This window comes from Antechinus flavipes, chromosome 1 (genome assembly GCF_016432865.1).
Source record: "Antechinus flavipes isolate AdamAnt ecotype Samford, QLD, Australia chromosome 1, AdamAnt_v2, whole genome shotgun sequence".
In the NCBI taxonomy this organism is placed as follows: Eukaryota; Metazoa; Chordata; class Mammalia; order Dasyuromorphia; family Dasyuridae; genus Antechinus; species Antechinus flavipes.
The window spans coordinates 557462334-557476280 of NC_067398.1; the positions used below are offsets into that span (position 1 = coordinate 557462334).

The window sequence follows — 13947 nt, forward strand, 5'->3', positions numbered from 1 at the left end:
TTTTACCTAAAAGAAAGCAAGGCAGTTTACAGATCGATATGTAGAAAGGAATTAATAGTTCCTTTTTAATATAATGCCAAGACACTTTAAAATCTTTTTCATGATAATCAGTGAATGTCTAATTCAATATATTATTGCTTTTTTAAAATTTTTAAGCAAAAAAATTCTTAGTACCTTATTTGATTTCTGTTTTTTTTTTTTTAATTTTAAGCATAGTTATTTATTTGTTGAGTACATTTATAGCTATGAAGATTCACATTTGCTAAGCTCATTTTCAACTACAAAATCCCATTCTTGTAGAATGAGTCATGAACATAAAAATCTCCCAATTCAGACAAATTATGGTCAAGTCAGTCTGGTTTAAGAAATTTGAATTATAAGATTATTTTGAAGAAAATTCTTTCTAATTTTGTTATGATTACTGTCTGGATGACCAAAGGAGACATGACTAATCAATAAATTTATTTTGTATATATTATGTGCTTCAAAAGTACTTTAAAATATCTTCCTTAAGCTGGTTAAGCATTCCCATTCCAAAGGGAACTATTTATGCTATTAAGTTGATTAGCATGCTAATATTTGTAAAAGCCAACTAAATCTTGTTCCATATCTAAAATATTCCAGTTCTAAATTATTGGGATTCAGGTCAATTAGATTTTATAAAATTCATGATCATTAAGATACATCTTAGCAATCATTTAGTTCAACCAACTGAGTGTTTTTATAGAGAAGTGTAATATATACAGAAGCTTGAGCTCTTATATTCTAACAAACTATGCTATCTATTCAGTCAGTGTCTTGGGATTGTTGGAATAAACTAGCCTTTGATTGTCATTTTGGCAATTCTTTCAATTGCAATAATTATGTAATATTAAATTTTAGAGGGAAGAATGAAACACCTGCACAAACCCCATTCTTCTGTTTTACTGAGGATTTACCTATATATCATTTAAAATCGGTTTTGTGGAGAGTAGCATCTTACATTATTACTGCTGTCTTCTGTAGAATAGCTTTCAGATTCTGTGTTTGATTAGGTTCATTCTGACTTACCTGTGTCTGATTATATTCTCATTTATTCGATGTTGTTATTCATTGTCTTTGGCTCTGCCTTTTAAATGTTGTTTCTTGAGTTGATAGTGTTTAATTATTTGTAAGTAATAATATTGGATCTTAAATAATTTTATAAATTTTTTGACAGGAATTGATATTCTCAGTGGAAGGTTTTAAGCCCTTTGGCTGGTATCTTACTTTAGTTCAATTTGGGTTTTATTCCATATTTGGACTAATAGAACTTCAACTTATTCAGGACAAAAGAAGAAGGTATGATTTCTTTTTTCATAATTCACTTATGGATAAGATTTGAATTTGGGACAAATAGTCTTCTAGGCATTTTACACATAAAGATCATATTTGATACCAAGAACATAAGACAAAATTTTCAAAACAATTATCAGCTTCTTAAATTCTAACAGTTGGACTTTAAACTCCTTATTTTCATCACTAATTAGACTGTTTCAATTCTATCATCTTACTTTTAAAAATATTTATTCTTCAAGTAATGCTCACAGAAATTATCTGGGAAATAAAAAATTTTGTAGTTGCATACTTTTAATGAATATAAAAATACAGGTTCTACTCCTGATTGTCTTGCTTTTTTAAAACAAAATAACAGTCAAAGATTTTTTTTATCTTAAATAGACATTTTTTTTTATCTTAAATGAAGTTTTATTTGTGGGTAAAAGTTTCAGTAAAGTGCGGAGTCACAAACTGAAGTATATAGTATAATAATAAAATGATGACATGGAATACTTTTCACAGTGTTAATTAAAATGTATTTGACTCAACTTTTTTCATATTCATGCCCCACAACAAAAGAAATTTTAGTATAGTAAGAATTTTTTTTTTCTGCATCTTGTTTTTAACAAAGGCAACTAGATTGAAAAAAAAAACTCATAAAATTCTGTTAAGAAATATTTGTAAATAGTTTATAAGATATATGACTTCTAGTAGTCTCAAGTTTGTGAAATATTGGAAATACATGTTCTCTGATATTTTCTGTTATTATATATCTTTATATTTAAATGTGTATATTTGTAGATTGAGAAGGCTATAATACATCTATAAAACAATCATTATTATTATTTGATAATACATAAATTCTGGCTACTAAAATTGATAAAAATGTCTAATTTTAAAATAAAAACAAAACTTTGTTGCTAATATAACTGCCAACATCACAGTACTTATTATCTAGGAGAGTAGCTTTTTTCATTAATTTTTTCTTCCAATAGTCTTCTTTGTTTAATTATCATGGTAAGAGATGAATTATAGCAATGATTATCAAAATTCTTTAGACTACTAGTATCTATTGTTGGTTCCATATCTAAAATTCCTAAGCTCCAATATATTGTTTGGGTTGATTGGAAGTTGATAAAATAGAAACATATTACAGATATATTGCTATGATGGTTGCAAAAATTTCATCTCTTTTGAATTCTATTGCTGATTTTGTAGAACCCCAGGGTGTTTTATTTATTTATTTATTTTGTTGCTAAAGGATAAGACAAAATTCTCACAGAGAATTAAATAGAGACGCTATTAGAAATATTTTGAAGATGTTTAAAAGCCACTGGCTTCCTAGTTGCTCATGAAAAGTTAGCTGGTGCAATTTCATTAAGTGAAACATGATATGTAGAAGATGAAAGTTGTATTAACTCAAATTTTAACACAAGTTGCCAAAAGAAGTACTTTTGCTAATTTTAGACTTATAAATGGCATTTAAAGAACTTCAAGACTTCCATAAACTTTAAGTAAATACATTACCCATAGGTTACATATTTTAAATATTTTATATTAAAATTATACATTATACAATTGTGTATTAAATATGTAATATTGTTTTATTACATATTTTTTAATATTTTAAAATAAGAGTATTTGATTTCATAATTCAAGTACAAGTAAAGAAATATGGTATTCTGTCAAAGGGAAGGATTTGTAAACTAAATAAACTAATTTATAATGTAGATAAATATGATGCTGAACTAAAAATTTTCATTAAATATCTATTCAAGGTATATTTTATGACCAAAGTATAAAATCCTCCAAAAGTGGACTTATGATTAAAGCACAGATAGCTCCTAAATTACAGCATCTCTTTGGGCATTTTTAAACTAAAAATGTGTACAATTTTAGATATTTATTCATTTTTTATTAAAGCTGATGCTATTCTGTATTATTTATGAATGTTATATCCTTTTGCTTTCTTTTAACTTTCTTTTTATCCCCTTTTTGAACTATTTTATTTTTCAGCACTTTGACCAAAGACTGAAATTAGAAGCAAGGAAGAGAGGAAATCAGAGCACTCAATTTTTTTTAATAGTTTAATAGTTAATGAAAAAGAAGTTAAAATATTTGTAAAATAGATTTAATAACTAAGTATTTAATTTATTTATTCTCCTACACCAAACTTTTTTTGACCTTTATAATTGAGAACAGATTGTATTTTATATTTTCAGCTTGTAATTATTACACAACATAAGGTCATGTATTCTTTAATAAAGAAAATTTTAAAAAATCAATATAGACTTTTTTAAAGTTTCAATAAAACATTATTTTCCCAAGAATTAGGAATTTATGAAAGTAAATTAAGTCAATAAATAATTTTGACTGGAAAATACTTTTGTTTTCTAGGTATTGTTTGCCAAAGATAAAGCAAATTTAAAATGTGTAAATCAAAGATGTTCTAATTCTACATTTATTAATTGTTTATAGAATTGTACTCTGGAAAGAGACAAGTTGTACACTTAAGTAGATATATAGACTATATCTACAATAATCCTAATTGAAATTTAGAGGTTAAATATTAAAATGGTTATTTGGTATTACATAAACCACAGCAAAATAAATTTTAGTGACTTTAGTAAGGTAATTTTTTTTCTGTATCTTCTCATATGATTTATATATTTGTAAAAAATAGTAAATAAAAATGTAAATTTTTCACAAACTTTTCATCATTTTAAAAGTCAGAATTATTATTTTTCCAACATACTTCCATAAAATGATTCAAAGATATTAGGGTCATAATTTAAACTTAAAAAAAAAAAAAAAAAAAGATTTTTTTTTTTTTTTTAGTATTGCTAGGCAAAAATTCAAAACTTATTTACTAAATTATTTTCCTTTTGTGAACACATCTTGAGTTGTCTCATTATTAATTTTGTCCCCAATCTTCATTTTAATGTTAATTGTATTTCACAGGATACCAGGAAAAACCTATATGATAATAGCTTTTCTAACCGTGGGTACTATGGGTTTGTCAAACACTTCCCTAGGCTACCTGAATTACCCCACCCAAGTCATCTTCAAGTGCTGCAAATTGATTCCAGTTATGCTAGGAGGAGTTTTTATTCAAGGTAATGATTGATTTTTAATATTCCTTTGAGCTAATTAAAGATTATCCATTAAAGTTTTTTTAATAGCATCTGACATTAGAAAAAAAACATTTAGTTTCCATTAAAAAATGGAAAATGTTCATTTCTAATTTTTAAATTATGAGTGGTATATTACAAAAAGGGCATAATTTTCAAAACAAAATACAATTATGTATCTTGTTCCTGAAGTATTTGACATGTCTTTTGAAGTACTTAACCTGGATGCATTCAGTTCAAGTATCAGGATTTTTTCCATTTTTCCTAAATTTATAAAACTTTTAGGTGTTGTGTTTTTAATAAACACATATTTAATAAAAAATAAATAATTGTTTTTATTAAATTATTTGAGATAATTTGTATTCATTTTTAATCTCCGAATTTTAGTTTTTTCTTGATTATATATAAAACAGGCTTTGATGAGGAAAGCCAATCATCAAACAAATGAGAATAGTTCAGAATTGAAATTTAGGAGAATTTCTTTCATTTTCTTCAATTATTCACTTTTATTCCTACATTGTATATATTTTATATAAATACAATGTTATATTTATATTGTTTAAAATTGATATTAAAAAGAGAAGACACAAGGAGAGCCCTCTACTCTTTCAGTTAAAGGAAAATAGATGTAGCCAAAAGTATTTTATCTGTCCTAATCAAGTGGAGAAGTATATAAAAGTACAAAATATATTTCTATTTCCTTTTGGAATTCACCACACTACAGCAAAACAATGAAGTGATTATATAAATCTTATTTATCTGGTGCTCCCCACCAATCCACTCTCATTAGTGTCTCTTTCTAAATGCTGGAAAGAGACAAGTTGCACACTTAAGTAAAGAATTAACTCAAACACAGCTGTTTTTTCCTTAAGCTTATTTTTTTGATTCATTCTGGTCCCTATAGAACTGTACATGGAAATAAGAGTTTAAAAAGAAAATACTTGCAAAAAGAAATTTAAGGCACTCTTTGTTTCAGATAAAAATCCTAAGAATAATCTGTCTTAAGATAACTACATATTAAGTAAGCTTTTTATAAAGGTTTACTTTTTACAAATAACTTTCACTTCTGGAAAAATAATTTATAAATGAAAATGTAGATAATACCCACATTTCCTTGTGACTTACCCCCAAATGCTGAGACATAAATAATAAAGAATTTGACACTATGATCATGATATAATAGCCTTCTCTCATTCTCCTAAGTGGTAATGATCTTCAGACTATATACATACACACACACACACACACACACACACACACACACACACACATACATACATACACACACACACATATGTATTTGTTTTACGACTCTCTGATGAACTTTTCTTAAAATGCTTAATATAATAGTTATGTGCCTTGTGTCTTAACCCCGTTAGAGAGTTTCCTTCTTGAAGTTAGGAATTAAATTTAACCTAAATTTTCTACCTTCCTAGTATCTACCACAGTGCTTTTATAAGCAGCTTATGGTTAATCAATGTTTGTTGACTGATTAACTGAGATAAAATCATTAATACTTGATGTTTTGTCAGTGACCAAACTCATTTATTTTCCTTAACACCTCAGTGTTAGCATGTAAATATTAAAACATAGGTGATCTTTGAGCAATTTTTAAAAATACATCATGTAACTATATCTCATATAACTGGAAGCTTAGTGACTCTATGGGACTTGAATATTTTATTAGCCACACTGCCTAAATCATCACTCCACTAATCTACAACTGACTAGCTGGAAGAACCATAAAAACATACATGTGTTTGTGTAGTTTTCTTGCGAGTTCAAAAATCATTGCCCTTGCTAATAAAGTGCCCCATCCCCCTCCCCCTCCCAATTAAGTTCATTGAAAATTCTCTTCTTCCAGCAGTTAGATTACAAATTTGAGAAAAAGAACTTTGTTTTTCTTATTCTCAATACAGAATCACAGAAATAAAACACAAGAAGGTAACTTCAATGGTTATCTGGTAGTTACAAGCCAAAACCATTAAACCTTTGAATGAGTTCATTGCTTTACATCAAATGGGTATTCAGTACATGGCTATTGAATGTTGGATATCACTAGTTTTTCTCTAGAAATACTTGATAAGTATAGTGATAAACAGGGAAGTCCATCCTATGCTATTCAGAACATTTTTAGTGTTAACCTATTGGAAAATATTTGAAGATATATTTATACCTTAGAGTCCCTTTGTATTAATGTGGATGTGGATGGTGTAGAGTTGAAATCTCACATCAATTTATCGCATTTATTAAATGCTTAAAGTTGTGTTAAACTCCCTCTTAATGGAAAAGTTATGGCTTCCCAAGATCACACATGTTGTGGCTGAATTCAAGCTACAAGTCTTACTTTCTGATTTTATAGTGATGTTTGAAAAAGTGGCTAGCTGCTCTACTTTATTCAGTGTAATACGTCATGGACTTGTTATTCCATTCCAACTCCTCAAAGTCTTCATAAACAAACTTCTAAGTTGTTATATATAGTGCAGTTCATCAAATGGTAGCTAATCCTTTGCTGATAAATATCTATGAACTTGATGGGGAGACATGGATGCCATTTGCCTACTTGGTAAAGGCCTGGCAGATCTCATATTCCATGGACATAGCCTTGAAGAGCCATGATAATATATATAAGGATTTATGCAGAAGACCTTATTAAATTTAAAGCATAAAACTATATTAAGTATATATATATAAAATGGGAATACCTGATATTTATAAACTGTTGTTTTATATAGGAAAGCGTTACAATATTGCAGATGTGTCTGCTGCAGTGTGTATGAGTCTTGGGCTGATATGGTTTACTCTAGCTGACAGTACGGTTGCACCAAATTTCAACTTGACAGGTAAACTCTTTGTTCTCTTGGATTTTGTAATCATTTTCACGTTTGCTTGAAACTTATAAGAAATATGGATGATGATCTGGTATAAGTCCAGAATAATAATTAAAGTCATTTTGATATAAGCTTGTCATATGCTATATATGAAGAATTAATTTACAAAGGTCATAAGAAATAAGGTTAGTTGTTTTGGTAGCTTTTGGTTAGCCATTGGTAACCAAACATTGGTAATCAAACATTGGTTCCCATGTGAACCATAGTTTTGCTTCATGGTCATAGTAACTGACATTCTTATAGAATTCTAAAGTTTGCAATTTGCGTTATATACATTATCTCATTTAATCTGAAAAAAAGAAATCTACAAGATATCTACCAAGCGTAGACATTAACCTCTCCACTGTAAGGAAGAGAAAGCTGAATCTCAGGGAAATTAAGTGACTTAATCATAGTCACTCAACTACTAAAATTCAAACTGAGATCATCCTGAAGCTTCTTCCAACAAAAAATGCAGTATAATATGCTGCTTTTCTAATTTTTGATGGTAATCTCATAATTATATAATCAATTATTTTTTAAGTTTTATGTTTGTGTATATATACATATGTGCATGCACACACACACACACACACACACACACACATATGGGTAAATGGTAATAAATACACCTTTGAATCATCTTGATTTAATTTTAAAAAGTTTAATGTTCACATTGTCAAGAACAACCAGTTTTACTGACTCACTTAAGATGGATATGTGCTATAAAATTAAATAGAATGAAAAATTTTGGCTGTCTCATACAGGATGATAAAATCCAAATGTATTTAGAATTTTTATTGATGAACAATTTTTCTCTTATCATTTTATGTAGAATTCTGTAAATAAGGTTTATAATTTCTTAAAAGTAACTAGGATAAATACTGTTATATATTTAGAAATAAATAAATATTCTAAAATGTGGTAACATCCAAAATCTCATTCACAATTTAAGAATGTTATAAAAGGATTAAAATGTTACTTTGGATTAATTTGCATAGTTATATTTTGTTACCTTTAAAGTAAAGTATTGAATTTACACTTTTACTGAGTGTAGGAAATATTTTTCATTAAGTACCCCCACATTAGCCTCAAAAAAGATACACCTGGCAGAAATAGGAGTTCACAGACAAGTTTGCTCATGGAATCCCAAGAGGAAAAGAATTGATAGTCCAATCACATTTAAACATCATGGTCCACAATCTTAAAATAAGTAAACTTGAACTTCAAAGGAATAACAATATATAAGCATAAGCTTTAATGAGATAACCAATAAAAAAATATGCTGTTTAGATTACTGCTAATTATTTCAACCAATTTCATTATCTTTTTTTAATCAAGATTCAAAAAAGCTCTTAGCTGACTATTTACTAGATTGCTTACTTGAATTGGCAATAAAAATGGATTACATGAATGAATATATTGTCCATTTAGAATCATACTGTGTAGACACTGAACAGCCAGTGATGTATGATCCCAAGAGGTAGAACCCTAGCACATGTCTGCTTTACATTTCTGTGCTTAGAAGTGTAATTGACTCCTATTGCAATAAGATTTCTGGTCATGTTGATCCCTTCTAAAAATCTAGATAGCTTTCTGTTACCTACTGAATAAAGTTGAATTTAACCTTGTATTCAAATCCCTATAATATGGTTTCTCCTCTACTTCTACCTGGCCTATTAATTGCTCTTATATCTCTGCTACTGTTGTATCTTATTTATAAAATAAGCCCTTTTCTTTCCCCATTGAAATCCTACACATCCTTTTGCCATACTCTGTATGAAGCCTTACCCTATCTCCTAGTTAGTAATGATCATTTTGCCCTTGAATCTCAATTCTTTTTTTCCCCTTAAATCACTATCTTAATTAATGGTGCAATATATCCTTTTGTATTGTAATTACTTATGTATATGTTATTCACAGACCCCAACTTAGGAAGTTTTAGATATTTGCCTAGACTGCACTGAGAAGTTTAACGATGAGGATCACCTAGCCACACATGATTCTCAGGTTAGACTCGTTACTATCTTACTAGTTCAAGGACGGTGCACTTATCCACTATGTTTTACTGTTGTTGTTTTTTTTTTTAATAGGAGAATTAAAAGCTTCTAAACGAATGTTGTCACTTTAGGAAGCCAGACAGATAAGAAAAATTTTATTGCTTGAATCTTTTTTGTAATAAATTCTATGGAATGTCATCATTATTGAAGCCAAAGGATATGATTTTAGGTCCAATACAAGATAAGCTTTTTAATAAAGAGATCAGTCTTTTTTTTGTGTATCGCTTAAACTAGATGTAAAGGAAATTTGACATGAAACTTAAATGAACATGACATGGCAAGACTGTATTTTCTTTATGTGAAAATTCAAGTTTAAAGATAAGTTTTAAAACCTGAATACTTTGTTGTGTTTCTTATGTTTAAATAGAGACTTTTTTTTGTTTTTTTTGTTTGTTTGTTTTTGTCTTTTACTTTCTGGAAGGTGTGGTCCTTATCTCCCTTGCCCTCTGTGCAGATGCTGTTATAGGAAATGTACAAGAAAAAGCTATGAAGATGCACAATGCTTCCAATTCAGAAATGGTAAATATGAACTCAAGCACACTTGTTATATTTTCAAATATAAAAATTCAAATGCAATAATGTACCTTGTTTTATGTAGTAGTTATCTTCCTGAAAAATTGTTGGTGAATTTTGTTTTTGATAGATCAGCTAATTTTATGTCCACTAGGAAACTAGTCATTTTAAAGGAACTTCTAAGTACTTTTATGAAGGAAAAAAAATGCAGTGTAAATAGTCTACTCCTGTCTAATCTATTTTATTGGAAATAGACTTATTACTTTGTCATAAAGTAAGATAAACTCTTAAAATAGTTAGATGTTTCTCTTTGAAATAATGTTTGGATTTATAATTACAATTTTTTCTTCTAAAACATAGCATTCTTTTTTCATTTTTTTTATAGCTTGAAAAAGAAAATTGATATATGTGCTTACATCATCATGTAAGTGAAAGGCAGTATGCTTTGTGATTAGATCACTAGACTAGATCTCCAGACACTTGAGTTCTACTTTCTGGCTCCACCATTAAGATGCTGTATATATATTTGCATATGACTTTGAACTCCTATCATTTTTCTTTCATAGTTGGAAATGTTAGAAGATAATTTTGTAGTCTCACAAGCTCACAAAATAGTTGTGAGTTATGTATACTGTCCCTAAAGTAAAAACATTTTGAAGGAATGTTTTGGCTTTTAAGATTAGACAGTAGTAGTGCAGTTATTCCGTAGTATTTAGTAGAAATCCAAGGATCAGGATTTTAGGCATTTACCAATTGGAAGAGATCCCATCCATCTCCTTGAATTACACATGACCTCTTACAGTATTAGGGTTCCAGTTTAGAAAGTTGTAGAGAATCTCACTCATCTTTACTCTCTTTAAAAATCATAGAGAAGACCTTACTAACTAACCTGTCTTATAAAGCTGCTACATTTAGAAATTTTAAATATTTATATATGGAAGGGGAAAAATTTAATGTACATAATGTGTAACTTTTTACCCCTGAACATAAATTTACCCCTAAACTACCATTTGACCATTTTAAATTGAAAAGTGCTTAAAGAAGAATACATATTTGGGAGTGTAGGGAAGGGTGGGAAGAAGCAAATGTTTGTAAATTATATATATAAACACACACATGCTTAAATATTAAGTCTAGTATAAGTGAATCATTATGAATATATAGTCAGAAGTTGTGCCAAATTTAAGTGATCCAGATCTTTCCATTGTAAAAAACATTTAGTCTCAGAAACTAGGTAATTGGATGAAATCTCATCTAAGAACTAAATCTTAACTGTACTGTATCATGCAAATATGAATCAAGAAATATAAAGACATTGTTGGTAAAAAGTGATTGTATTTTCCTCAAGTATTTCCCTCTAATTACTCTAAGAAGCAATCTGATTTTGCTGAGAGGTGAGGGTGGGGGTGATTGGAATCAGAGTACTTATGTTCAAATCTTACTTATTTCCATAAGTAAGTCTAAGGTTCTAAATATAGATTCTATCTGGTTCTAAAATCTATGATTTCCCAAAGAAATTTTAGATAAAAATTCACAGGAATTAGTCATGACTAGAAAATTCTATATTATTAACATTAATTTGCTCTGGCAGTATCTAGAAATGACATTAAGTTTTATCTGAAAGGATTCTATATTTAGATAGGATTTTTAAAGATCTTGAAGCATATAAACATGTATATGTATGTATGCATACCATTATTCTTTTGAAGTGACTCAAAGAAAAATAACATTCTTTTATTTCTCCAAGTACCTATCAAAATTAATGAGAAAAGTAACTGAAAATTGCAATGACAATGATACCAATTTACTACTGCAAAAAGCCAAAAATTAAAGTGGGGTGGAGGGGGACACACATATATGATATTATATGATAATTTTTCACAGTTATGAAAGTGGAATGAACAATCAGTTTATCAGGTATATACAATGAGCTAGGTACTGTACCAGGCACAAAAACAAAAAATAAATAGTTACTGCCTCAACCAAGAGAAATTTCTGAAGAAAAGCAATAACTTCTAGGATTAGGATGTGACAGTGGAACTGGATTTTCAAGCAAATTAGGGTTTTTTAAAAAGATAGAGATGAAGAGTGAATGCATTCCAGTTGTGCTGTATTCTGGCCTTTGCCAAAGTATGAAGATAAAAAAGATGGGAAGTCATATCTGAAGAATTGTAAAAAGGCCAAGACTTCTGTGCCCAAAAGGACATTAAAGAGAGGGATTTATAAAATGACTAGAAAAGTAGTTACAAATGAAGTTATAAAGGGTTTTAAATGCCAAGGGTTTATATTTGGTCCTAAAAGCAATAAGTTGCTACTGGAGCTTATTGAACACAGATCAAGTGTGTACTTTGGGAATATCACTTTTGTAGCTGTGTGAAAGATGGATTAGAGAGGGAAGAAGTGAGACAGAGAGACCAATTAGAAGGCTATTGCAATAGTCCAGACAAGAAGTGGTGGTGGTGGTGGTAGTTGTCATGTTGATAATAATAATGATAACTGGTATTAAAATAATAACGACTCTGGCCAGATACTGTAGGCAAATGGCTATATAAGAAAAAAAAAAAGTTGGGCAAATTCAAGATATGTTAAAAAGATTTGGCAGCTACCTTATTGTTTAGAGGAGAAGAAGAATGAGGAGTGAAGAATGACCCAATAGTCATGGGTGTATATGTATTGGAAATTGGGTAGTTCAGAACAAAATCAACAAAAATAATGTATTCCCTTTTGAACATAGTTTAAAATACTTATAGGATATCCAGTGATGCTCAATAGGTAATTGGCAATTGGCAGTGTGGGACAGGTGTGATACATAGGTCTGAACCTATTGGACAAAATGAGGTCACCACGAGAGGAAAGTTAGAAGAAGAGAAGAGGACCCAGAACAGAACTTGAGGGCCATACCCACAACATAAGTGATGGTACTGCAAAGGAGACTAAGACAGGTAAGAGAACCCAGGAAAAACAGTGTCATGAAAAACCAAAGAGGAGAGAGTCTCTCATGGGAGAATATGTTCAATTTTATCAGATACTAGGGATTGAAAAAATTTTATTGGATTTGTCAACTAAGAGATCTTTGGTAACATAGGAAAGATCAGTTTCAGTTGAGTGAGGAAGTCTGAAGCCAAATCCCAAGGACTTGAGAAGTGAGTAATGAAAGAAGTGGAAACAAGTATAAACATTTTTGTGGCTGCCTAGTTAAAAAAGGGAGGAGAGATATAGGATAATAATTTGAGGATAGTGTGGTTAAAAGATGGTTTTGTTAAGGACAGGGAGACCTGGATGTTTTTGTAAATAGTAGGAAATGAACTAATCAATAGGAAGTGATTAAAGATTAGAAAGAAAGGGAAGATGATTGAGTGGTAGTCTACCAAAAGAAATAGGATGGGAGAAGATCAAGGGGAAATTAGCTTTGGAGAGAAGAAAGACCATCTCTTTGACCAATACTAAAAGATGAAAGAATGAGGGATGATGTCAAGAGCTGGTGAAACAAAGAATAAGCTCACACAGAAAATGGCTTCTGTTTTTGCAGTAAAATGTGAAGAGAGGTAATGTGGGAAATGTCAGGAGAATAGAAGAAAAGATTTGGAGTAGCAGCAGAATAAAGCGAGGAAATCGGGGTCGAAGCAAAAGATTTCTCTGCAGCAGTGAGAGAGCCCAGTTGAGGGCTTTCATAGATAATGAGTGAATTCATTTGATTCAGTTGTGACTTTCTCTGGCATTATTTGGTAGCATGTGACTTGGAGTGTAAGAGGCAAACTGGGTTTCAAATGAAAAGAGCAGATTTTGTTTGGAACTTCAACAAACTCAAAGCATTCATAGGTCTAATTTTGTGAATTTCACTTCCAAACATTCTTTTTTTTGAAAAGTCCTTCTCCGTTTTTACTTAAAACTATATTAAATGCTGTTAAAACCTGATTTATGACTTCCATTTGAAGGTATTCAGATTCTTTAAATGTTATGATCCTTATTTTATGTACAAAAGATCAAAATAATAATGAGAAGAAAAATTCAAATAACTTTTATCAATGTGGACAAGGCCAAAAATATGTAGTAGAAAAGATTTTTTCAGAGCAGTGT

At 29.6% G+C, this 13947-nt stretch overlaps 1 protein-coding gene across 3 annotated transcripts in view; it reads left to right on the forward strand.

Annotated features, from left to right (window-relative positions):
• SLC35B3 (solute carrier family 35 member B3) overlaps positions 1 to 13947 on the forward strand; it is a 52997-nt gene that overhangs the window by 20933 nt on the left and 18117 nt on the right. For all 3 annotated transcript variants that reach the window (XR_007949393.1, XM_051970714.1, XM_051970713.1), the window contains exons 3-6: positions 1199 to 1320; positions 4258 to 4412; positions 7163 to 7270; positions 9779 to 9876. Coding sequence is in view for 2 of the 3 variants with exons in the window: in XM_051970714.1 (XP_051826674.1) it covers positions 1199 to 1320; positions 4258 to 4412; positions 7163 to 7270; positions 9779 to 9876 (483 nt within the window). In the remaining variant the exon portion in view is untranslated. The remainder of the gene's footprint in view (positions 1 to 1198; positions 1321 to 4257; positions 4413 to 7162; positions 7271 to 9778; positions 9877 to 13947) is intronic.